Genomic DNA, 23,635 nt, shown 5'->3' with positions numbered 1-23,635 from the left:
TTCGCACGTGATAGTTTGGGTATTTTGAATTAGATAAATTCTGGATAACTTGGATATTTTGTTTTGACCCATTTTAACCTATAAATGAAACTCACTTGTATATTTTCAACCCATCCTGACCCACTTAAAGAATTTTTATGATCCATCATAACTCATTTTACTTTTAAAGTTTATCCATCTTTACCCAAAACAATCCATTTGGGTTGGGTTTGCCACCCTTAATATATATAATGTTAAACCCTGTAACATATGTTCCCATAAACCCTAATTAACCAGCAACTGCAATGGCACTCGACCAACAACCAAAGAGAATTAGAACATTGCTAACAAATCTTCCGACGGATATTTCTGTTGAAATTTTCCTAAAGCTTCCGGTTGAATAGGTGTTACGGTGTAAGTTTGTTTGCAAGTCATGGTACTCTTTAATTTCCGATCCTCTTTTCGTCAAGTCTCATCTTGCTATATCAACTACCAACATTAATCGCCATCGACTAATTTATTGCACTAAATTAATCCGCGACGGCCGGCAAATAATAAAACTTTTGACTTGTAATCATCGTGATGTGCTGTACGATAATAGTTCCATTAATCATGCTTTAGACCTTGATTATCCATACACACACTTGAGTTATTCTGTTATGATTGTCGGTTGTTGTAACGGGTTGGCATGCATAGTTGTTCACAAGGACGTTCTGTTTATTTGGAACCCGAGTACTAGAAAATCATACAGATTGCCACCCACTGGTACTTCTAGAAATCCGTTTGGTTGGTATGTGTTGTATGGTTTTGGGTATGATGAGTCTACTGACGATTACAAAGTTGTTGAATTATCTAATTGTTATATAGATCAGTGTGAAACCTTCGTTAAGATATACTCGTTAAAAAGTGGAAACTGGAAGGAAATTGATGTTTTTTCTCATGTTTGTTCATTCGTTGATTTTGGTAAGTTCTCTAATGGGGCTCTTCATTGGGCTGCCAGTAAAGATTTAGGGCCGCGCATTATAGTTTCACTGGATTTGGAAAAGGAGACTTATGGGGAAGTTTTGCAGCCTGTGTATGATGAAGTTCATAAGGAATTGGCATTGGGGTCTTTGAGAGAACAGTTGTGTGTGCTTTGTAATTATCATGGGATTCGTGCGGATTTGTGGGTGATGAAGGTTTATGGAGTCAAAGATTCTTGGACTAAATTGGTTTCCATCCCGTACTTGAATGTTTCTTGGAGTGATCACTTTTTGATGCCTTTGTGTATTTCAAATGATGGAAAACTTTTGTTGCAAATCAGGAGGAATAGATTGATTGTGTATGATTTTAAGAACAATTCATATTCAGAAATTCAGAAGTTAGATATATGTCTTGGAGCGTGTACTTTTGTTGAGAGTTTGGTTTCACCTATGCCACCTGCAGCAGCTCTTGGAGATATATAGGTAATTTTTTCTCTTTTAAGTTGTTTTCTGTTAGTTGTAATAAGCCATAAGCTGCCAACTTCTTTTTACCCTCTAAAAATCTATGTTTACCGTTAAGGTTGCATACAGATTGTGTAGTGAAACTGCTCGCAATGGCAGCATATTAATCGGCTATTATTGTAGGGACATTTATGAATGGATAAGTATGCTCCAAATTAAAAAAATAAAATGTTGTCATCAAGAGAAATACAAGTTTGCTACATTTGAACTTGCTATGGTTGTTGTCCCCATCTTGAAAGGAGCAGCTGATAGTAAATTAGTTATTTTAATGAAACAGGTAACTAACTTAATTGGTTTTGTTTCTATTAATGCAGGATGTGATATTCTGATGGCTACTACAGTGGTTATTGCTCTTAGCTTGAACTGATCAGCAAACGATGGTCAATGGCTATTGCTATAAATAAAGATGATTATTAGTACAAACTAACTTTGTTTCTGCATTAATTTGTTTTTAGTAGCAAATTTAGTGGTATGTTTCTGAATGTTGCAATCTATTGCTTTCTGTGTTCGTATATATGAAACATCACGGTTTTTGCTTTTATGTTGGACGGTTATATTCTTGACACACACGAACAATTATTCTTGACAAGCGAAATTGATGCTTTCTTCGTCGTCGATCAAAGTTGGGCTTTTTAAGCTACTGATTAAGGAACTTGCGCTTGCTTTACCAATTTTTTGATTTTTTTTTCTTCAAAAGCGAATAAAATGTAATGCAAACACCTAATGATCGAGGCATCTTCATAATTACACGGATGTGAAACCGCAATTCACTTTTTATGTAATTGGGTTGGCACAAAACCATAATCGAAAACCGAATAGTTAACTGAAAAGTTAACTGGATTTAATCATAATCGATAAAACCGAATGGTTATGGTTAACCAACCATTCGGTTATGGTTACAACTAATGTGTCTTTGTTAACCAAAACAAACCGAACCATGCATGTTAGTGTTTTTCCAAGATTTATACCACTATTTTCATCTTTTTTTGCCTCCGTTTTTGGATTTGAACATTTAAAGTTATGTTATAGATTCTATAACCGAGCTTAAAATGCCATAACCAAATTTGAAACCATTATATTTCAGCTTCAAAACTTCCTAATGAGTTAGGAACACTATAATTGAACCATTTTCAACAAGAAAAAAAAATATAAAATATAAAAAAGAAATAAATTTAACTGAAGCCGACCCATAACCAACGGTTAACGATCATTTGGTTATAGTTATGATTAAGCAAACTTACATAAAAAAACTTGATTATGGTTATTTAACGGTACCAAACCGAATTTTCACCTCCCTAAACAATAACCTCGAATATTTGATAACATTACAAGAAAATACACATGTAGAAACCAAGTGCTTTTGGCCTGTAGGGACGACATGTTTCCACAAGTTTTGTCACTAGAGGCCCGTACCAACAGGTCCTTAGGTCGTCTCTATAGGTGTCGTCTCCATAGATAAACTTTTAGTGACGACATGTCCTCGCAATAAGCATATAATAAAAATATATATTTCAGTCTGTAAGAACGACATGTCGTCCCAATAGATTTAAAATAAATAAAAAATTCTGGAAATCTTGTGGGAACGATATGTCATCCCTATAAGTTTTATATGGAAAAAATATTTTCACCTACAGAAACAACATATGGCAAGTCGTCTCTATAGGTCTTTCTTTTTAAGAAAATAAAACATATAATTTTACCTATATTGACGGCATGTTGTCTCTATAGGTCCTAAAACATTAAAAATAATATTTTTTTTTCCAGTTTTTAAACCAGAAAATCCCAATAAATCAAACAAATTTAAACCCGTTAAAAAAACTACAAACCAAGCCAAGTACAAGGAGGCATACAACCAATCATGTGAACTACCAGACGAACATTAACAATTACAAAAATACAAAGAGAGTCGGATGTAATATCTAAAAGAGAAGTATATATATATAAATATATATTATAGATATATAACATCAAACCATATATATTCACCATATATATTTCCCCAAAAACCCTAACCAGCAACTGCATGCAATGGCACTTGACGACAGCCAACAATCAAAGAAAACCAAAACATTGCATTCAACCCTTCCGAAGGATATCGCTGTTGAAATTCTCCTCAAGCTTCCGGTTAAATCAGTGTTACGGTGTAAGTCTGTTTGCAAGTCATGGTACTCTTTAATTTCTGATCCTCAGTTTGTTAAGTCTCATCTTGCTATCTCAACTAGAAGCAATAATCACTATAGACAACATAGACTTATAATTTTTGGAATTAAAGGAAGAATGATTAAGACATATAATCCCCATGATGTGCTTTATGATAATTCCATTAATAGTGCTTTAGAGCTTGATCATCCATACAAACACATGACCTTAAACTATTTTTGGGTTGTTGTGTAACACCCCAACCCGGAACAGGCTAACGTGTTACTATTACAGATATCAAATCAACGCCACAATCCAAAATACAACAAAAATTAATGCAACCTACGTCATATTATTAAACAAAATGAATTAACTTTTAGAAGCTTGAACTTCATTTTTATCTCTCATCACTAAATATCCCGAATCCCGGATTACCTGAAAACAAAATAAGAAAAACAAAACAAGAAAACACGGCTGAGCCAAAAATTGCCCAGTAACGGAAAGAACAATAGCACTGTCACGATAAGTGCCATGTCAGGAGTCAGGAGTCAGGAGTCGGAGCTAAGATCGATCTATACGCCTCTAAGTGGCCCTAATACTTCAAAAGTACTAGTTAGAGACGCCGTGAACTTTGATTACGCACTGTCACGATAAGTGCCATGTCGTTGACGCCCCAACGACAAGTCAGAAATGCTCGGGTAACAGAGTACTGAAGCTAAATTCATATAACTAAATTCGAACAGGAACATGCAACAATGAATACAAAATATATATAACCTATTGCATGTTAAAAACTTAATATTAAACATATCATACGGATAAAATGAACTCAATCTGAAACTGAAAAATAACAAAAATCCGCACTACGAAGTGACGGACATAGAATATAAAATGGACTAAATCCAATACTATGAGTGAAGAAAAACAGAATCCGTACTACGAAGTAACGGAATATAAATAATACTAAGAGGAAACAAAGACGGAAACCGTACCTTAATAGTCGATGAGCAAATAAATAAAGTTGAGTCGGTTAAGTTGTACCAGCACCTACATTTATTTATAGTTTGAAATTAAATTTACAAAACTTAATTTACTCATTTTATTCAGTGGTAGCTACGGCTACAACTCCGGCGACAGAGTCGGTTAGGTATTATTATTTCTCTTATCCTTATTATTTTTCAAGACTTATTTTATTTTATTATTATTAGTATCTATTATTAACATTTTGACATTTCTCTTTGTAAATGGTTTAAAAGAAAAAATCATTCGTTACACCTATTAAAATCAAATGCCCATAAGTTTCAAAACCTCATCCTAATTATATATATTATATATTTTTAACATATTTGAACGGTCTGCTTAAAAAAGTTTTTGACTCTATTTAAGCTTTACTTTTGGGATCAAAACTAACCATAATAACGATAAAGAGAATAAGAATAAAACCATTTAAGGTGCATGTTTTTGAATAATAAAACAAACATAGCATGCACAAGAAAACAACCATGAACAAGAAGACAAACATGCATACAAAACAGTATGCATGAAAATAATATGAATACATATTGACTCTACTATTAGTATAACATTCTTATCCCTTTAAAATTCAGATTTGAGTTTATAATTTCAGTTGCCGGGATCGCCAATGAGGATAAAATTGTTACCTCAGTTGTTGCACAAAGCTGGTAATGGTAATACAAAGGAACGTGACGGTGACTTAATCGGTCTCTCTAAACTGAACAGGTCGAACGCGGAAAATCGAACGGTGGTGGTTTGCACCAGCAACTAGGCTGTTCACGCGGTCAGTACATGTTAATAATCGTTCGGATGGACATCTATAAAACAAGAATTTAAGGAGTAAATAGGTAGGGCGATTCTTGCATACCTTATTTGAGTCGAAAAGAAACCGACGATGTGCAATGCTGGCGGCGTACGTTGTCGGGATTTGGAACTAGTGTCGCGAAACAGAAGCAGCTAGATTGCAAGGAGGAAAAACGGTGGTATACTATCGGCTCGTGATGGTTCGTCGGTAGTGGAGTCACCGGCGACCGTCGGTAGTTGAAACAGAGTAGATTACGATGGATGAGTATGTGGTGGGGTTGTGATGCGGTGATGGTAGCGAAACAGAGGTCGTGTGCAAATAGGAACTAGTATGGTTTCCTGAGATTAGATTTGAGAGAATTTGAGGATGCTTAAAAAGAAACGAATTGATCATCTCCCTGCCTATCTATCCGGAGGTTTGAATTTTGAAGAAGCCAACAAGATTATGATTGGATGTGATAAATAGTTTGAACTCATCCAGGTTTCAATTTTAAACTATTATTATTATTATTATACCATTTACAGTTTAAAATAATATTTATATTAAAATTATGGTTATTCGTTTGTCATCTAATACAAAAGTTTGGGTTATTATAATTATACTCCCCTAAAAAAAATTTCGTCCTCGAAATTGTAAGACGGTGACACATACTTTCGGATATCACGGAAACGAAACAAACTTAAAACTTTCATAATTTCAGACATGACAATTGCAAAGTCTTGGAAACAAATATTAGGACAAATAAAACAGAATTCATATGAAATCAAAACCATCCAAACTGAAATAGCTGACTCGTTGCCATGATGATATTGAACGAAACTATGGGTAACCTAAAACTTGTATCGGATAATACTAGTTCTTATAAACGGAAATCAAAAATTTCATTTGAACACAGAATTACATATAACATAGTGGATAACTAATAACTAAAATAAATAAATTTTGATGAGCTAAAGCCTATGACTAAATTGTGTAACTAATAACCAAAACGAAAGACAGATAACTGAAACATGTGACTTATAAGTGGAAATAAAAAGTGATAACTAATGGAATACTAAAAAAAATCAAGACTTAAAACGTAAATTTTCAAAAACATATTTTGAATATTAACATGCATTTCTACACTGATATAAAAATAAATAAATATATAATAAAAGACACGTAACACTAGCAGATAATAGCGAAAACTTAAGACAGTGTCGTATCTAAATATTAGAGGAACATTAAGCTGCAAAATGGATTTTTGTAGCACACATACATACCTTACATTTGTTAATACTTGTTGCTTTTGAATTTATACTTGTAAGATAAATATGTTACTTTACAAAAATCATTATGTTACTGAAACAATTTTATGAAGTTTAAAAATAAATTATCCAACTCAACTGTATATATTTTCTTATATCCATTACTAATATTTATTATTTTAAATATTTTAAATATGCGGATATTACAATTCTACCTCCCTAAATAAAATTTCGTCCTCGAAATTTCTAGTTATCCATGCGCAATCAAACTTTGACGTAACGGATAAGAAACATAACTTCAAGCGGTAATGATACCAAACAAAACTTAAATGGTAAACTAAAATATTTAACTGAGAATACTTAATCATATTACTGAAATGAAACAGAAAATTTTTCTCTAAATACATATAATTGGTGTATCACAAAAATGTCAAACGAAGACATCTAAATGAATCCTATAACTAGTAACCGAGACAAAACAACTAACTGAAACGGGTGACTATAAGTAGAACTTAAAAACGGTAACAAATTTGATCCTTCGTAATTTTAAAAACTCAAAACATATCAAATTCAAAAATCAAATTTTATAAGTTTACATATTTTTTTTTTACTCATATACAAATAAATAAATAGATAAATTAATAAACACATAACACTAGCACAATAAAGTGAAAAATCTTATGACGAGGTCATATCGGATGGAGTATTAGAGGAACAAAATCTGCATAAAAGAATTTTTGTAGCACACATGCGTACCTGTAAATTCACGATTACGTTCGCGACCATAATCGTCAATTTACCTTACGACTGTGTCCTAACAAGCCTTCCATTATGCATTTTAAAAACATGGCTTGGCTTATAACAAAAGAGTAATGTGATGACAAAATAATTAAGAAATGATGTTTATTCAAATGCATAATTATCGCGGAAAACGTCTAGAGGCGTGCGTGGTAGTAAAGTCTGAATCGAGCGTAGAGGGTACGTAAGTCAAAGTCGTGATCCCTTTAGTTGTGTAGCGTTGTCTTCGAAAGTCATTTCCATATTTGTATAGTGTAAGCATGAACAATTTATTCAACTAAATGAAATCCGGAAAGTCAGAGATTGACGTAGGTGCCTAGAAAGGACTCTAAAAATAGACCGAAAATCACAAAATGATCGGCACGAAGATTGATATGAAATATTAATCCTAACCCAACGTCTACCCATTATCTCACAAGTCTGATTTTAAGGTTTAAGTTTTCTACAGGAAAGAGCCTTAGCTCTGATACCATAACTGTAACACCCCAACCCGGAACAGGCTAACGTGTTACTATTACAGATATCAAATCAACGCCACAATCCAAAATACAACAAAAATTAATGCAACCTACGTCATATTATTAAACAAAATGAATTAACTTTTAGAAGCTTGAACTTCATTTTTATCTCTCATCACTAAATATCCCGAATCCCGGATTACCTGAAAACAAAATAAGAAAAACAAAACAAGAAAACACGGCTGAGCCAAAAATTGCCCAGTAACGGAAAGAACAATAGTATAGGTAAGGACAGACGTAAGAGAATAAATATACGAACTTCAATTCAAACTCGAAACCAACCCTTTTTACCGAAACATATACTTAACAAAATTCGGATGTATGATCCGACACTTGGCCAGAACATGGTCAAACGCATGCGGAAATATATCAGAACTATAACAAAAACACCCAGAGCCAGAAACATATAAGTTGTAACATATAATGTGTGACATGTAACATATAACGTGTAACATTTAACTGAACTATAATTAAATGCGAAACATAATCCGATACACGATCGGGACGTAATCTGAATATACTCAAATTTAATCAAATGCATATACACATATCAAAACGGACCAGAAATATAGCGAAACAAAATATAATTACTAAAATACACGACGATGATGTTAAAATAAATAGGTCGTGTAATACGGAAACACCCAGAGCCTAAACAGAGGGGTACACAGCTAGCTAGTCCATGCACCAAAGAGACGGTGTGGGTGGCGTGCACACATTGTTCCATCTCAAACAGAAGTCAGGAGTCAGGAGTCAGGAGTCAGGAGTCGGAGCTAAGATCGATCTATACGCCTCTAAGTGGCCAAGGTACTACATGAGTACTTTCAGAGACGCCGTGAACTTTGATTACGCACTGTCACGATAAGTGCCATGTCAGGAGTCAGGAGTCAGGAGTCGGAGCTAAGATCGATCTATACGCCTCTAAGTGGCCCTAATACTTCAAAAGTACTAGTTAGAGACGCCGTGAACTTTGATTACGCACTGTCACGATAAGTGCCATGTCGTTGACGCCCCAACGACAAGTCAGAAATGCTCGGGTAACAGAGTACTGAAGCTAAATTCATATAACTAAATTCGAACAGGAACATGCAACAATGAATACAAAATATATATAACCTATTGCATGTTAAAAACTTAATATTAAACATATCATACGGATAAAATGAACTCAATCTGAAACTGAAAAATAACAAAAATCCGCACTACGAAGTGACGGACATAGAATATAAAATGGACTAAATCCAATACTATGAGTGAAGAAAAACAGAATCCGTACTACGAAGTAACGGAATATAAATAATACTAAGAGGAAACAAAGACGGAAACCGTACCTTAATAGTCGATGAGCAAATAAATAAAGTTGAGTCGGTTAAGTTGTACCAGCACCTACATTTATTTATAGTTTGAAATTAAATTTACAAAACTTAATTTACTCATTTTATTCAGTGGTAGCTACGGCTACAACTCCGGCGACAGAGTCGGTTAGGTATTATTATTTCTCTTATCCTTATTATTTTTCAAGACTTATTTTATTTTATTATTATTAGTATCTATTATTAACATTTTGACATTTCTCTTTGTAAATGGTTTAAAAGAAAAAATCATTCGTTACACCTATTAAAATCAAATGCCCATAAGTTTCAAAACCTCATCCTAATTATATATATTATATATTTTTAACATATTTGAACGGTCTGCTTAAAAAAGTTTTTGACTCTATTTAAGCTTTACTTTTGGGATCAAAACTAACCATAATAACGATAAAGAGAATAAGAATAAAACCATTTAAGGTGCATGTTTTTGAATAATAAAACAAACATAGCATGCACAAGAAAACAACCATGAACAAGAAGACAAACATGCATACAAAACAGTATGCATGAAAATAATATGAATACATATTGACTCTACTATTAGTATAACATTCTTATCCCTTTAAAATTCAGATTTGAGTTTATAATTTCAGTTGCCGGGATCGCCAATGAGGATAAAATTGTTACCTCAGTTGTTGCACAAAGCTGGTAATGGTAATACAAAGGAACGTGACGGTGACTTAATCGGTCTCTCTAAACTGAACAGGTCGAACGCGGAAAATCGAACGGTGGTGGTTTGCACCAGCAACTAGGCTGTTCACGCGGTCAGTACATGTTAATAATCGTTCGGATGGACATCTATAAAACAAGAATTTAAGGAGTAAATAGGTAGGGCGATTCTTGCATACCTTATTTGAGTCGAAAAGAAACCGACGATGTGCAATGCTGGCGGCGTACGTTGTCGGGATTTGGAACTAGTGTCGCGAAACAGAAGCAGCTAGATTGCAAGGAGGAAAAACGGTGGTATACTATCGGCTCGTGATGGTTCGTCGGTAGTGGAGTCACCGGCGACCGTCGGTAGTTGAAACAGAGTAGATTACGATGGATGAGTATGTGGTGGGGTTGTGATGCGGTGATGGTAGCGAAACAGAGGTCGTGTGCAAATAGGAACTAGTATGGTTTCCTGAGATTAGATTTGAGAGAATTTGAGGATGCTTAAAAAGAAACGAATTGATCATCTCCCTGCCTATCTATCCGGAGGTTTGAATTTTGAAGAAGCCAACAAGATTATGATTGGATGTGATAAATAGTTTGAACTCATCCAGGTTTCAATTTTAAACTATTATTATTATTATTATTATACCATTTACAGTTTAAAATAATATTTATATTAAAATTATGGTTATTCGTTTGTCATCTAATACAAAAGTTTGGGTTATTATATGTTGGTTGTTGCAATGGATTGCTATGCATGGCTATTGAGAAGGATGTTCTTATTATTTGGAACCCGAGTACTAGAAAATCATACATATTGCCACCCACTGGTTATAGAAAAATAGAGCTTGGTTATGTGCGTTATGGTTTTGGGTACCAAGAGTCTACTGATGATTACAAAGTCGTTGAGTTATCTCGTAGGCTTGAAGATATAACTAAGCAGGAAACTATGGTTAGGATATACTCGTTAAAAAATGGAAACTGGAAGGAAATTGGTGCTTTTCCTCATGGTTTACGATTAGATGATTTTGGACCTAGTTCGTTCTGTAATGGGGCTCTTCATTGGATTGCTGGTAAGGATTTAGGGACGCGGATTATAGTTTCTTTGGATTTAGCAAACGAGACTTATGGGGAGGTTTTGCAGCCTGTGTATGATGCAGGTCATAAGTATATGACACTGGGGTCTTTGAGAGAACAGTTGTGTGTGCTTTGTGATAATCCTCGAATTCGTGCGGATTTATGGGTAATGAAGGTTTATGGAGTGAAAGATTCTTGGACTAAATTGGTTTCCATCCCGTATTTGACTGATCCTGGTATATATATTGATCGATTTTCGATGCCTTTGTGTGTTTCAAATGATGGAAAATATTTGTTGCATTCCGGGTATTTGAAGTTGATTGTCTATGATTCCAAGCACAGTTCACTTTCGGAAATTCAGAACGCCGATAAATATGTTAATGCTTTTGTCATTGTCGAGAGCTTGGTTTCACCTATGCCCGCAACAAGTCTTGGAGATAGGTAATAAATGCTCTTTTAACTTGCTTTGCATGGCCCCTGTGGACTGTTAGGGACCAAACAGTTATTAACTGAAACAAGTAACTAACATGGTGGTTGTGTCCCTATTAATGCAGGCTCTGATGACTACTACAGTGGTTATAAATGCTCCTAGCTTCAACTGAGCAACCGATGGTGAACGGTTATTGCTATAAATAAAGATGATTATTAGTACAAACTAACTTTGTGTCGGTATTTGTTTTTAATAACAAATTTGGTGGTATGTTTCTGAATGCTGGAATCTATAGCTAGCTTTTGTGCTCATATGAGAAACAACACTTTTTTGCTTTTTATGTTGGACGGTAAATGTAATGTAACGTTTTATGGATATGTTTAGTATTGTTTCGAGAAATATGGTAAGCAAATTAGGCATCTCAATCTGGTGGTTTTAATGTCATTATGATGCTGCTGTGTGAATGTGTGGCTCCAAAATGATATTCAAGTGAATAGGGATTAGTTTTCAATATAGGCATGTGGGTCGGGTTGAGTTGAAAAAAAAAAGAATCGTTTTTTAAATTTATATACTCCGTAATTGTTGTTTAGTATGATACTACAGATGTCAGTACAATGGTCAAAGGATACAACATGCATGACACCAAAGTTGAAATATTGAACAATCAAGGACTTCAACAGGTCTTGTTTCTTGGGATGATATCGCTCTTTCACATGCCGTCTCCGAGACTCTCTTAAAATTTTGGGGTCTGAGACGAGTAAAAAAACAGACCCTTAAAATCACATTCTCAATTATGAGATAATTTGATATTTTTATCAATAAGGTTCACAAGCCCAAAATAGACCAAATCAAAAAAATAATAAAAAACAAGTTTCTAAAATGAGTCATATAAAACACAAGGCAAAGTGTCATTTAAATTTACCAATAGTGTTCAACAGCCTAAAACAGACCAAATAAAAAAAGAAGAATCCCAAAATAGACCAAATAATAATAATAATAATAATAATAATAACAACAACTACTTACTAAAATGGCTTAAATTTCCGCAATGCAAATAAAAGTTTTTTCTCTATAAAAAAAACATCACTTGTGAGAATTAAACCCATGACCTTTAGTTTCATAGTCAAGCATTATTTCCATTCAACCAATGATTCATTTTGTATGTATTTGATTCTAAAAAAAATTATATATAAAATACAAATATTCTTTTAGCAATTACGGGTCTTTCGAGAGAGTGTGTCTGGTTCGTCGCCCTCCTTTTGGGCCGAGTCTGTAATATTTTTCACAAACCTGGTAACAAATGTATAAACAAATTCAAGCAGCTTTCAAGTTGTAATCACTTTAACATATGGAAAACAATGATTTAAGCAATAATCATGCTAAACAATGACGAAGTTTAGATAAAAACACTGTATAAAAATTTCAAGCAAAAACATATATATTAAAACTACTGAGTAAAAATGTGTGGGTGAGGGGGGGGGGGGGGGGGGGGGGGCTGTGTATGATGATTACAACAGTCTACTGATGATTACAAAGTTGTTGAATTATATTATGAACTTAAAGATAGAGAAGCCTTGGTCAGGATATACTTGTTAAAAAGTGGAAACTGGAAGGAAATTGGTGTTTATCCTCGTGTTGTTCATTCTTTGTTTTTTGTAAGTTCTCTAATGTGGCTATTCATTGGATTGCTGGTAAAGATTTAGGGCCGCGCATTATAGTTTCATTGGATTTGGAAAAGGAGACTTATGGGGAAGGGTTGTAAGGATTTGAAATTAGGGTCTCTAAAAGAGTGGTTGTGTGTGGCTTGTAGTTATCATCGAATTCGTGCGGATGTATGGGTGATGAAGGTCTATGGAGTGAAAGATTCTTGGACTAAATTGGTTTCCATCCCGTATTCGACTGATCCTAGGAGGGATCGGTTTTTTATACCTTTGTGTGTTTCAACTGATGGAAAAATATTGCTGCAATTCGGGTGGAAGAAATTGATTGTCTATGATTCTAACAAAAGTTCATTCTCAGTAATTCAGAACTTAGATATATGTTTTGGAGCTTGTACGTTTGTTGAGAGTTTGGTTTCACCTATGCCTGCAGCAGCTCTTGGAGATATATAGGTAGTTTTTGCACTTTTAACTTGCCTTTCTTTCCTGTCAGTTGCAATAAACCTTATGTTGTCTACTTCTTTTTACTCCCTGAAGAAGCCATGTTTACGTACTGTTAAAAGTTTGCATACAGATTGTGTAGCGAAACTACTTGCAATGGGAACATGTTAGTCGGCTATTATTGTATATGAACATTTATGAATGGATTAGTGTGCTCCAAGTAAGATAAAAGATGTTGTCATCAAGAGAAATACAAGTTTGCTACATTTGATTCCAAATCATTAAATTATTACTATGTTACTTGGACACATAATATATATATAAGAGAAGGCCAATACTTATTTTCTGTAAATAATTACAATGAACGAATATATTACTTGATTTTGAAAGGCATAGTGATGCAGCAGTAAAACGGAAACGAAGATCGGATCACTTTGATTAACTAAATAACCGTGATGAACTTCCAAAACCCCCAAATCCCACCCAAAGGTCAAGGGAAAATGAAGAGAAAAATAATTATTATCAAAATTAAGGTATGTCTCTCCAAATTACATAACCAGCATATAAATAAGGGTTCTAATATGAAATGGGCCTAAAAAAGGCCATGGGCCAAACACAAACCCAAAAACAAAAACATAAAAAGTGCTGAAAAAACATAAAAATGTCCATAACTTTATTTAGAAGGCATTTTTGGGCTTCGGACAATGTGCTCATCGTCTCAAGCTTCGATTTGACTAGTAATGGGCCTGAAACGGAGCTCCGTGGGCCAAGTTATGTCCGTTTTCGTGCGCCACCTTTGGAAGCACGATCATAAGCCTCCAAATATAATATGAGACGTTCTTCAATGCTTGGACCTCCATCACATAGGTTATTCCCACACCATATATTATACCTTAGGTTTGACTCAATTTTTGCATGGGCCCTGTGGACTCTGTCAGGGGCCAAACAGTTATTTAAAAAAAACAAGTAACTAACTTGGTTGTTTGTTTGATGGCTACTATATATATTGGTGATTGCTCCTGGCTTGAACAGAGCAAACGATGGTCAACAGTTATTGCTATAAGTAAGGATGATTATTAATACAAACTAACTTTGTGCCCGTTTATTTTTTACTAGCAAATTTGGTGGTAATTTTCTTTTTTCTAGTAGCAAATTTGGTGGTATGTTTCTAGATGCTGCTATCTATAGCTTTCTGTGTTCATATGATAACATGTTTTGTGCTTTTATGTTAGACTTAATTCCCATTTTTCGAGTCAACAAAGCGGTTGGGCCTACTCAACGAGCCTATAATGGGTTGGTGTCTTCTTTATCATGTTGAGCCTATAACTTGGTTTACTGGAATAAATTATTTTGTGAATAAGTCGAGCCAATTACTTGGACAACAAGGAATTTATCAATTAGTTATTATTTAGATTTGTTTTTATTAATTAGTATTTGAATATGACAGGGTTTTTGTATTCTAGTCTGGTTGGTTTTGAAATCTAAATTAGTTATATACCCGAGCTTGTGGGTTATATTATTAAGAATTGTGAATTTTAATTTTTGAGTTAACGAAAATTATAGAGATCGAGTTTATGATCTGAATTAGGTTTTATGTTCATCGATTTTGATTACCAAACTTCATTAATTAAAGACTTTTGTTTTGCACCTATTTCTTCCTTCACATACCAAGTAACAAATGTATAAGCAAATTCAAGTAGCTTTCATGCTGCAACCACTTTAACATACGGAAAACAATGTAGACTTGGGCGATTTTGAACTCCCTTAACATGTTTCTTGTTTAGTTATTTTCTTCTAATATAACCCTTACAGGCCAAAATTGCCACATATTCCCCCATGGTACATCTGTTACATGACAATTATTCTTTTTTTTTTTGTTACATGAGAATTAAGTGAAACTATATTAATCATCTTATAATACTAACCGATTAATTGGATCCTACACGTTAAGGGTGTTTATTATTCGGTTAGAAAATGATTCATTCGAGAACTAAACTAAGCTGAAACATATTAAAACCTAATCAAAATACAAACTCGGTTTTCAATGTGGTTCTAAATCTAAACCGAATTGGTAACTCGGTTTTCTGATTCACAAAATCTACATTTGGTTCAAAATAAAGAACAAATAATAGTTGTTAAGATTCTCTCATTTAGCTCAAATCCAGGTATTACAAGTTTAACCCGATCTTATTTAGCCAAACCCAATCCAATAGCAAATAATGATCAAAAATGTAATTCGGTTGAAACTGAAAACCTAACCAAATTTGAATTCATTTCGCGGTTCGTTATGTACTTGAATTCGTTTTGGTTTTTGGTTTCAACTGAAAAAATCTTCTACCCGAAGTAAACCAAAAACCTAATATGTGTGCTTTACACATTCAAATGGAAGATGAAGATGGATTATGGCAGTTGCTTGTGGAGAATGATTGGCAACTGTCTTGAGGAGTTCCATAACTAGCAAACTCTATGGATGCATTCGTTTATATTAATAAAAAATTATCTAAATGGTTTTTTATTTAATTATCTCTTTTTATTCAAATAGCGTATTATCCTTTTTTATCTTCAATAAATAATTATAGTTTTCTTTTCTAATTAACAAATTATTTTTTTTTTTGTTTTTTTTTTCAATCAAACCGTGTTAACTACGACTTAAAATGTTATCTAAATAAAATTAAGAAAATGAGATAAGTATAAAGAAGGTTAAACAAACATTGAAGCTAAATGGTCTCAAGGTCAAATACTTAAAAAGAAAAAAAGGAAAGTTAAATAAAGTTGTGTTTGGCTAACGATTTGAATAAAATAAAAAGAAAAATGTCCAAACAACTTGGCCCGCTTAGACATTTATTTTTTTAGGCTTAAAGGGATATCTTTCTTGACGACCACATTGTCTAAGAATTCTCTTATTTAATAACCATTCCATTTTGTAGCTTGTTGAACGAGGCTGGCCCTTTTTTTTACCATGTTTTAGATCTGAATTTGTAAGTATTTCTCTAAGAGCATTCACAATTCATAATCTCTATTTTTATAATTTAATAACTAACTATTACATTTCTTCTCTAAACTTATTTTCAAATTTTGTTCAACCTCTCACATTTTATTCTCCTTTGATCTATCTCTATCTTAATCGTAAACACTTAATTTATTGTATTTTATCTTTCATATGCGCTCACAAAAAATATAAAGTTTAATGAATAGTATACTATTAAATTTAGAGAAACATTATTCACAAAACTCAAAAAATTAAAGATAAGAATGAAGATAAAGATGTAGAAACGGGTGAAAAACATAATAAATATATAAATAATAGAGATAAAGTTGTAAATAGAGACTTTATAATAATGCAATAACAGACGACTAGTGTGACCAATAATCTTCAAAACTTTGACTTTTCATTATGCTTTTAAAGCTACCCTTGTGCTTAACTAACTATATACCAAGCTTAATACTTGATATCAGACATTATGTTGAAACAAGTCAAGTGCAGGAGAAGGCATATGATAAAAGTATAAAACCAATTATGAGAACTACCATATGAACAACAACAATTACGGAAATCATATACATATATATGGGAATGGTAATTTGAGAACTTGTTGAGTTTTAAGAACTTTATTCTTATCAACACATTTAGTTAAATAGGTAAAGATTATGTGGTTAAGATTAAATATGATTTAAAAATTAAGTATGATAGAGAATAAAGATGTACTACAATGATTACACTAATTTAAACGTACGTTACACCTAGGTAAAAAGTCGGCTCGGTGCGTAAAAAATGTTGTAATTTTTCTACGTACATCTTACCTACGTATATTACATATAATGTAAAAAAAAATTCAAAGAAAATGGTACGTTGAGATCTTTCGAGTTCTTTAAACTCAAAGTGGTTTTCAAAAGAAATCAACTCTATATCTATATACTATATACAATGTATGAGATGATGACAAATTAAGACAATGTGGTTTTAAGGAATTTACAAGTTATATAACACATAGTACAACATATTTAGAGCATTTTCAACATATTCCCTAAAAATATGTGAGAAATTTATAAATTATGTGATATGAAAGTGGTTGCGAGTAAAGAAGATAAAAAATATTATACGGGAAAGTTAAATTTGGAGTTTCACTATTCACACCATGTAATATTTTAATGTTTTATGAAAACAGTTGTGAGTGAAGAAGAGAAAAATAATAATGAAAAAAGTATAAAAGTATATTATTTAATTGAAAAAGAGAAAGAAAGTATAGTGATTTTTAATATAATTATATGATACATATGGATATATGGTAGAGAACTGAATGTGAATGCTCTAAAGCATGTTAAAGAAGGGCAAAATGGTATTTCAAACATAAAATCCAACATCACCACAATTTTAAATTGACTATAGATTATTTGCCAAACCAAAAGGACGAAAAAGACTCTTTAATAAAAAGTTAACATGTTACATACGGGTGCTCACGACTCGGGTTTGACGATTTTTAAGTTAAACTTGTGAAACAAACCGTTAATAATGATATTTTGTTGGCAATAATCGAAACTGGGCTATTATATTCTGAAAACGAAAATTAAATAAAAAACCAACTGTTAAACCTAACCGATGACCTGTTTAAACATTTTTAAAGTTTTAAACCGAACCATAAGCATACATAACGCAAGGCCCCTTTTAACATATGTCCCCAAATTATATATATACACAAAAGGCAACTTTCTTATGCAATGCAAGTTGTACATAATGCTTTAAAGGTGGTTGTGTTTTTTCTTATCTTCCGCATGACAACGGTTTCACTGTGTTCTTCGTCCCTCAAATTCATCGAATCGTCGGCTTCTGTTCTCCCTTTCTAGATTAAGTAACTAACCGGTAACCGTTACAAGAAACGTTTGCTTCGTGATTGTACCATCCGGCCATTGTGTCAACGGGATAACAATATTTAATTTTGCTCCTAGGTACTTACTTATCTTTTGGTTCTAGGGTTTCTTTGATACTTGATTTTTCTTTATCATTTACTTATGATTCGTGCTTGATTTAGAGGTGGAGACCTCCTTATATAGGGAGCCTCATGGCCACCATCATGGTACCGCCTAGCCCAGTTAGAGTTACCTCCACAAAACCCTATCAGCCCAATAACATTGTATTAGTCCATATAATAAAATAAGCCAAACATAATAAATTAAGTTTGTAAGCCGGGTTTAGTACCGTACCCCTACACCAATGGAATACAACAACCTGAACATCTAATCTTGGATACCCTGATGTCAAAATGGACACCAAATCAAAGCTATAAGTAGTAGTAGTATTTGAGTTGTGATTTAAAGTCAACTATTTCCATAGCTTGATTGAGATTGCCTATGCCCTGATTCTCTGCATATTAAGTCACGGAAAGATTGGTAAAACTAGGTAATTGCCACCTTTTACCCATGTGACCTCTACAATGCTATATAAATTATTAAATTACATTAACTTGACTTTATATGTGTTTTAGTTCAAGGGTAAGACAATTTGTCATTGTGGAGGCTCAAAGCATGCGACTTGAAGGTATAATTTCCCTTATGCGGCAATATTCATGCGAGTTTATGGCTTATTAATTTTATTTTATTTTTGAAATTTACGGATATTACGTGGTATTGGTGTTTTCATGTTTTATGCTCACTATTCATACGAGTTTATGTTAGTAGTTCTATTTTTATTGCACTTTTTGTTCTAAATTGTGTTACGGGTTAGAAAGGGGTTCGGGTCATTATGGGTTTGTGTCATAATGGGCATCTAAAAAAAGTGTTATTTTTGTTTGATTAGATTGTGGTTTCGGCCAGAACGGTTTCGCATTAAGACAAGTTAAGGTTGAAACATGTTTGGGCTAGATTTAGTTACGGGTAAATTCGAGTATGATATCTACACGACACATTTCAGGTTCTCACTTTATAAAAGGATGTTTCGTGTTTCAAACTGTTACAAGTGTCGTTGGTACAGGCCATAAACAATGATTATGGTTAATTGTTTTTGTTAACAATCACAAATATTTGAATGATAATTATGTAAAAATGAAATTCGTTCTTATGCATGTTTATTGTGTGCAGGACACCTCTATTTTAGTTCCTTTGAGGGAGAAGATGGTTAAACAACATCATGTACTGAGACAATCACTAGCAGTATTGTCTTTTTCACGATAACAAAACCCGCTCCAGCTCAGTCGATGACCTGTCAACAAGAAAGACTTTGAACATTCATTGTATGCACACAAAAATCCCGTTGCAACGCGCGGGTCAAGATTCTAGTGAAAACTAAAACCCTAACCAGCAATTGCAATCAATGGCTCTCGACGACGAAACATTGCAATCAACGATTCCGACGGATATCGTTGTCCGAATTCTATTGAGGCTTCCGGTTGAATCGTTGTTACGGTGTAAGTCTGTTTGCAAATTATGGTGTTCTTTGATTTCCAAACCTCGTTTTATTAAGTCTCATCTTGATATGTCAACTAGAAACAATGACTATGCTCACCATACACTAATTTATAGTACTGAGTATTTTCCAAGTGTTCGCGGTCGGCCGATAATAAAACTTAAGACTTGTAATCTTCATGATGTGCTTTATGATAATAGTGATAATAATAATTTAGTTAATAATGCTTTAGAGGTTGATTATCCGTCAAAACACCAGAGTAGTTCTGTTACGATTGTCTGTTCTTGTAACGGATTGGTATGCGTAGCTGTTGAGGAGTACGTTATGTCTAAAGCTTTGTTTATTTGGAACCCGAGTACTAGAAAATCATACAGGTTACCACCCAGTGGTTGTAAGCCGCTTGGTTGGTACGTGGTGTATGGTTTTGGGTATGATGAGTCGACTGAAGAATACAAAGTTGTTGAATTATCTCCTAATCTTACTGATAGAGAAGCCTTGGTCAGGATATACTCGTTAAAAGACGGAAATTGGAAGGAAATTGTTGTGGCTTATGCTCATGGTTTCCCGTCACCCGAGTTTGGTAAGTTATGTATTAATGGGGTGCTTCATTGGCCTGCTAGTAAAGGTCATGGATCGGCTTCTTGTTCAATGACTATAACTTCTTTCGATCTAGCGAACGAGACTTGTGGGGAAGTTTTGCAGCCTGTGTATGATGCAGGTCATAAGGATTTGAGATTAGAGTCTCTAAAAGAATGCTTGTGTATGCTTTGTAGCTATCGTGGAATTCGTGCGAATGTATGGGTGATGAAGGATTATGGGGTGAAGGATTCTTGGACTAAATTGGTTTCCATCCCGTACTTGAATGTTCCTTGGAGGGATCACCCTTCGATGCCTTTGTGTATTTCAAATGATGAAGAACGTTTGTTACAAATCAGGAGGAATAGATTGATCGTCTATGATTCAAAGAACAATTCAGATTCTGAAATTCAGAAGTTAGATAAAAATGTCTTGGAGCTTGTACTTTTGTTGAGAGTTTGGTTTCACCTATGCCTGCAGCAGCTCTTGGAGATATATAGGTAATTTTTCCTCTTTTAACTTGCTAAATTTCCCTAATTTTCTGTTAGTTGTAATTATAAACAATAAGTTGTCTACTTCTTTTTACCCTCTGAAGAAGCCATGATTACTGTCTGAAGTTTGCATACAGATTGTGTAGCGAAATTACCAGCAATGAGGACATATTAGTTGGCTATTATTGTAGGAACATATATGAATATTAGTGTGCACCAAATATGATAAAAAGAATGTTGTCATCAAGAGGAATGAATACTTATATTTTGTAATGATTACAATGCAACTTGGACGCATAATATAAGAGAAGTCCGTTACTTATTTTCTGTAGTGATTACATTGAAGTACTGAACAAGTTGAAAATTTGCGAAGGAAGTTAGAATGGAGGGAGTGAAACTATTATATATCTTAGGTTTGGCTCGATTTGCATGGCTCCTGTGGACTGTTAGGGACCAAACAGTTATTTAATGGATCAAGTAACTAACTTGGTGGTTTTGTTTGTATTAATGCAGGCTCTGATGGCCACTTCGGTGGTTATTGTTCCTAGCTTGAACTGAGCAAACGATGGTCAAAGGTTATTGCTATAAATAAAGATATGATTCTTAGTACGAGCAAACTTTCTGTCGATATTTGTTTTTAGTAGCAAATATGGTGGTATGTTTCTGGATGCTGGAATCTATAGTTTCTTGTGTTCATATGAGAAAGAACACGTTTTTTATTTTATGTTGGATTATAAGTGTAACTAGACGTGCACAAAAAAACCGGTTCCGGAACCTAACTGGTGGAACCGAACCGGAACCGGTTCCAGTTCCAACCCGGTTGGTACAATACCCGGTTTGGGTATTTTTGTACCCGAAAATCGTACCCGGTTCTCCTATTTGTATGTCAGTATCAGTTCCAACCCGGTTTCTACCCGGTTCTTAATTGGAACCGGTTCGGTTCGTACCTGGAAAAACCGGTTCCGACGGGTTTTTTTTGAAGGGTCAAACAAAAGTCAAACTAGCCGTTGGAACCGGTTCCAACGGTAATATAGCCGTTGGAACCGGTTTTTTAGACACCAATTAGCCGTTGGAACCGGTTCCAACGGTAATATAGCCGTTGGAACCGGTTTTTGAGACAATAGATCCGTTGGAACCGGTTCCACCGGTAATATAGCCGTTGGAACCGGTTTTTGATGCCCAAACCTATATATAACTTGTTTCCACCACTTGTTTCACCACCAAACTCAAAAACAAACTAAAATACTACTCCTTTAGCAAACCCGTTTCTTTACCCGACCATCCAACTAAATATTATTATGGCACCCATCAAAAAAACTAACAAGAAGGCTAAAACATAAACGATACTAAACATAACAACTAAAACATAAAAAACAAAGTCCGTCGTTTTAATCCGGGAATACTTATTTTTGGGTTGTAGAGCCGGACGACTCTCCCACTTCCGTTTTTTTAGCTTCCAACCTTCTTTTCTCTCGACAATACTTATTCGTATGTTTTCGTAATGTCGAGTTGGACCCTGCTTTAAGAAACTTCGAGCAATATTTGCAACGTGCCAACTCATGTGAGTCGGTCATGAGACACAAATCGTAATGAACCCAAACATCGGGGCATCTTGTTGTTTCGATCACCATAACAACGTCATCATTAGTTGCCATTTGTTGTCGGTTTAAGGTTAATTGTGGTTTGGAGTGTGTTTTATAGTTTTGGAATTGGTTTAACAAGTACACAAACAAACCTTGCTATTTATAGTAAGAAAATAACCTATTTGTAATTAAAAAACCGGTTCCAACGGTCAAAAACGGCTATATAGCCGTTGGAACCGGTTCCTAACGGCTATAATATTTAAATTTCAAAAAAAACCGGTGGAACCGGTTTTTACGTAAAAACCGGTTCCGGTTCATACCCTAACCGGTTCTTAAAAGTTAGCATATCTGGGCATCGGTTCGGGTCGGGAACCGAACCGGTTCTTGATTGGAACCGGTTCCATTTTACAACCCGGTGTGAAAAAACCGGTTTCGAACCAGTTCGGGTTTTCCAGTTGAACCCGATTTGTGCACGTCTAAGTGTAACACTGTTACGGATATGTTTAGCATTGTTTTGAGAAATATGTTATGCAAATTATGCATCTCAATCTGTTGGGTTTACCATCATCGTTAATCGTAATGCTGTTGTGTGACTCCAAAATAATATACAACTGAATGGGGATTTGACAAGTGCATATGGTTTTCAATATAGCCATGCGCGTGGTGTCTGCTTGAAAATAAGAATTTTCAAGTTCTGGTTGAAGATAAGAATTTTCAAGTTTTATATTTACGTAACTAGAGATGTTCAAAACGGTTTGGGACTAGGAAACGGAACCGGTTCCTAACCGGTTCCTATATTCAAAACCCCCTTTTAAACCGGTTCCAGGCTCGAACCGGTTAGGGAACCGAACCGGTTCTCCCACCCTCGGACCCCTAACCTATCTAACCGGTTCTTACCGGTTCCTAAACCGGTTCCTACACTCCGGTTACAGTGTAAAATTTTTTATTTTTTTTTTCGTTTTTCGTTTACG

The 23,635-nt window shown here is 34.3% G+C and overlaps 3 protein-coding genes across 4 annotated transcripts; all 3 read left to right on the top strand.

Moving 5' to 3' along the window:
• The first annotated feature begins 232 nt into the window (after positions 1–232).
• Positions 233–21,724, top strand: LOC143620365 (F-box/kelch-repeat protein At3g23880-like). Of its 2 annotated transcripts, none has more exons than XM_077092072.1 (2): positions 233–1,424; positions 21,595–21,724. In XM_077092072.1, exon 1 carries the CDS (start codon positions 639–641, stop codon positions 1,422–1,424), a length of 786 nt encoding a protein of 261 aa, XP_076948187.1. In that variant the 5' UTR covers positions 233–638; the 3' UTR covers positions 21,595–21,724. The 2 variants fall into 2 exon arrangements, with proteins under 2 accessions (XP_076948187.1, XP_076948186.1); XM_077092071.1 differs by lacking the exon at positions 21,595–21,724 and adding an exon at positions 21,091–21,292.
• LOC143620268 (F-box/kelch-repeat protein At3g23880-like) lies at positions 3,358–13,864 on the top strand. The gene is made up of 5 exons (XM_077091982.1): positions 3,358–3,845; positions 10,727–11,530; positions 12,109–12,198; positions 13,179–13,273; positions 13,329–13,864. Exons 1-5 carry the CDS (start codon positions 3,492–3,494, stop codon positions 13,627–13,629), a joined length of 1,644 nt encoding a protein of 547 aa, XP_076948097.1. The 5' UTR covers positions 3,358–3,491; the 3' UTR covers positions 13,630–13,864.
• LOC143620267 (F-box/kelch-repeat protein At3g23880-like) lies at positions 19,897–21,094 on the top strand. Its single transcript, XM_077091981.1, has one exon. It carries the CDS (start codon positions 19,922–19,924, stop codon positions 21,092–21,094), a length of 1,173 nt encoding a protein of 390 aa, XP_076948096.1. The 5' UTR covers positions 19,897–19,921.
• Positions 21,725–23,635: the final 1,911 nt, after the last annotated feature.

Source organism: Bidens hawaiensis, unplaced genomic scaffold, assembly GCF_021521415.1.
Source record: "Bidens hawaiensis isolate Kalapana, Puna unplaced genomic scaffold, B.hawaiensis_p1.1 tig00002553_1, whole genome shotgun sequence".
Taxonomy (NCBI): Eukaryota; Viridiplantae; Streptophyta; class Magnoliopsida; order Asterales; family Asteraceae; genus Bidens; species Bidens hawaiensis.
This window is presented reverse-complemented; position numbering and strand designations above follow the sequence as displayed.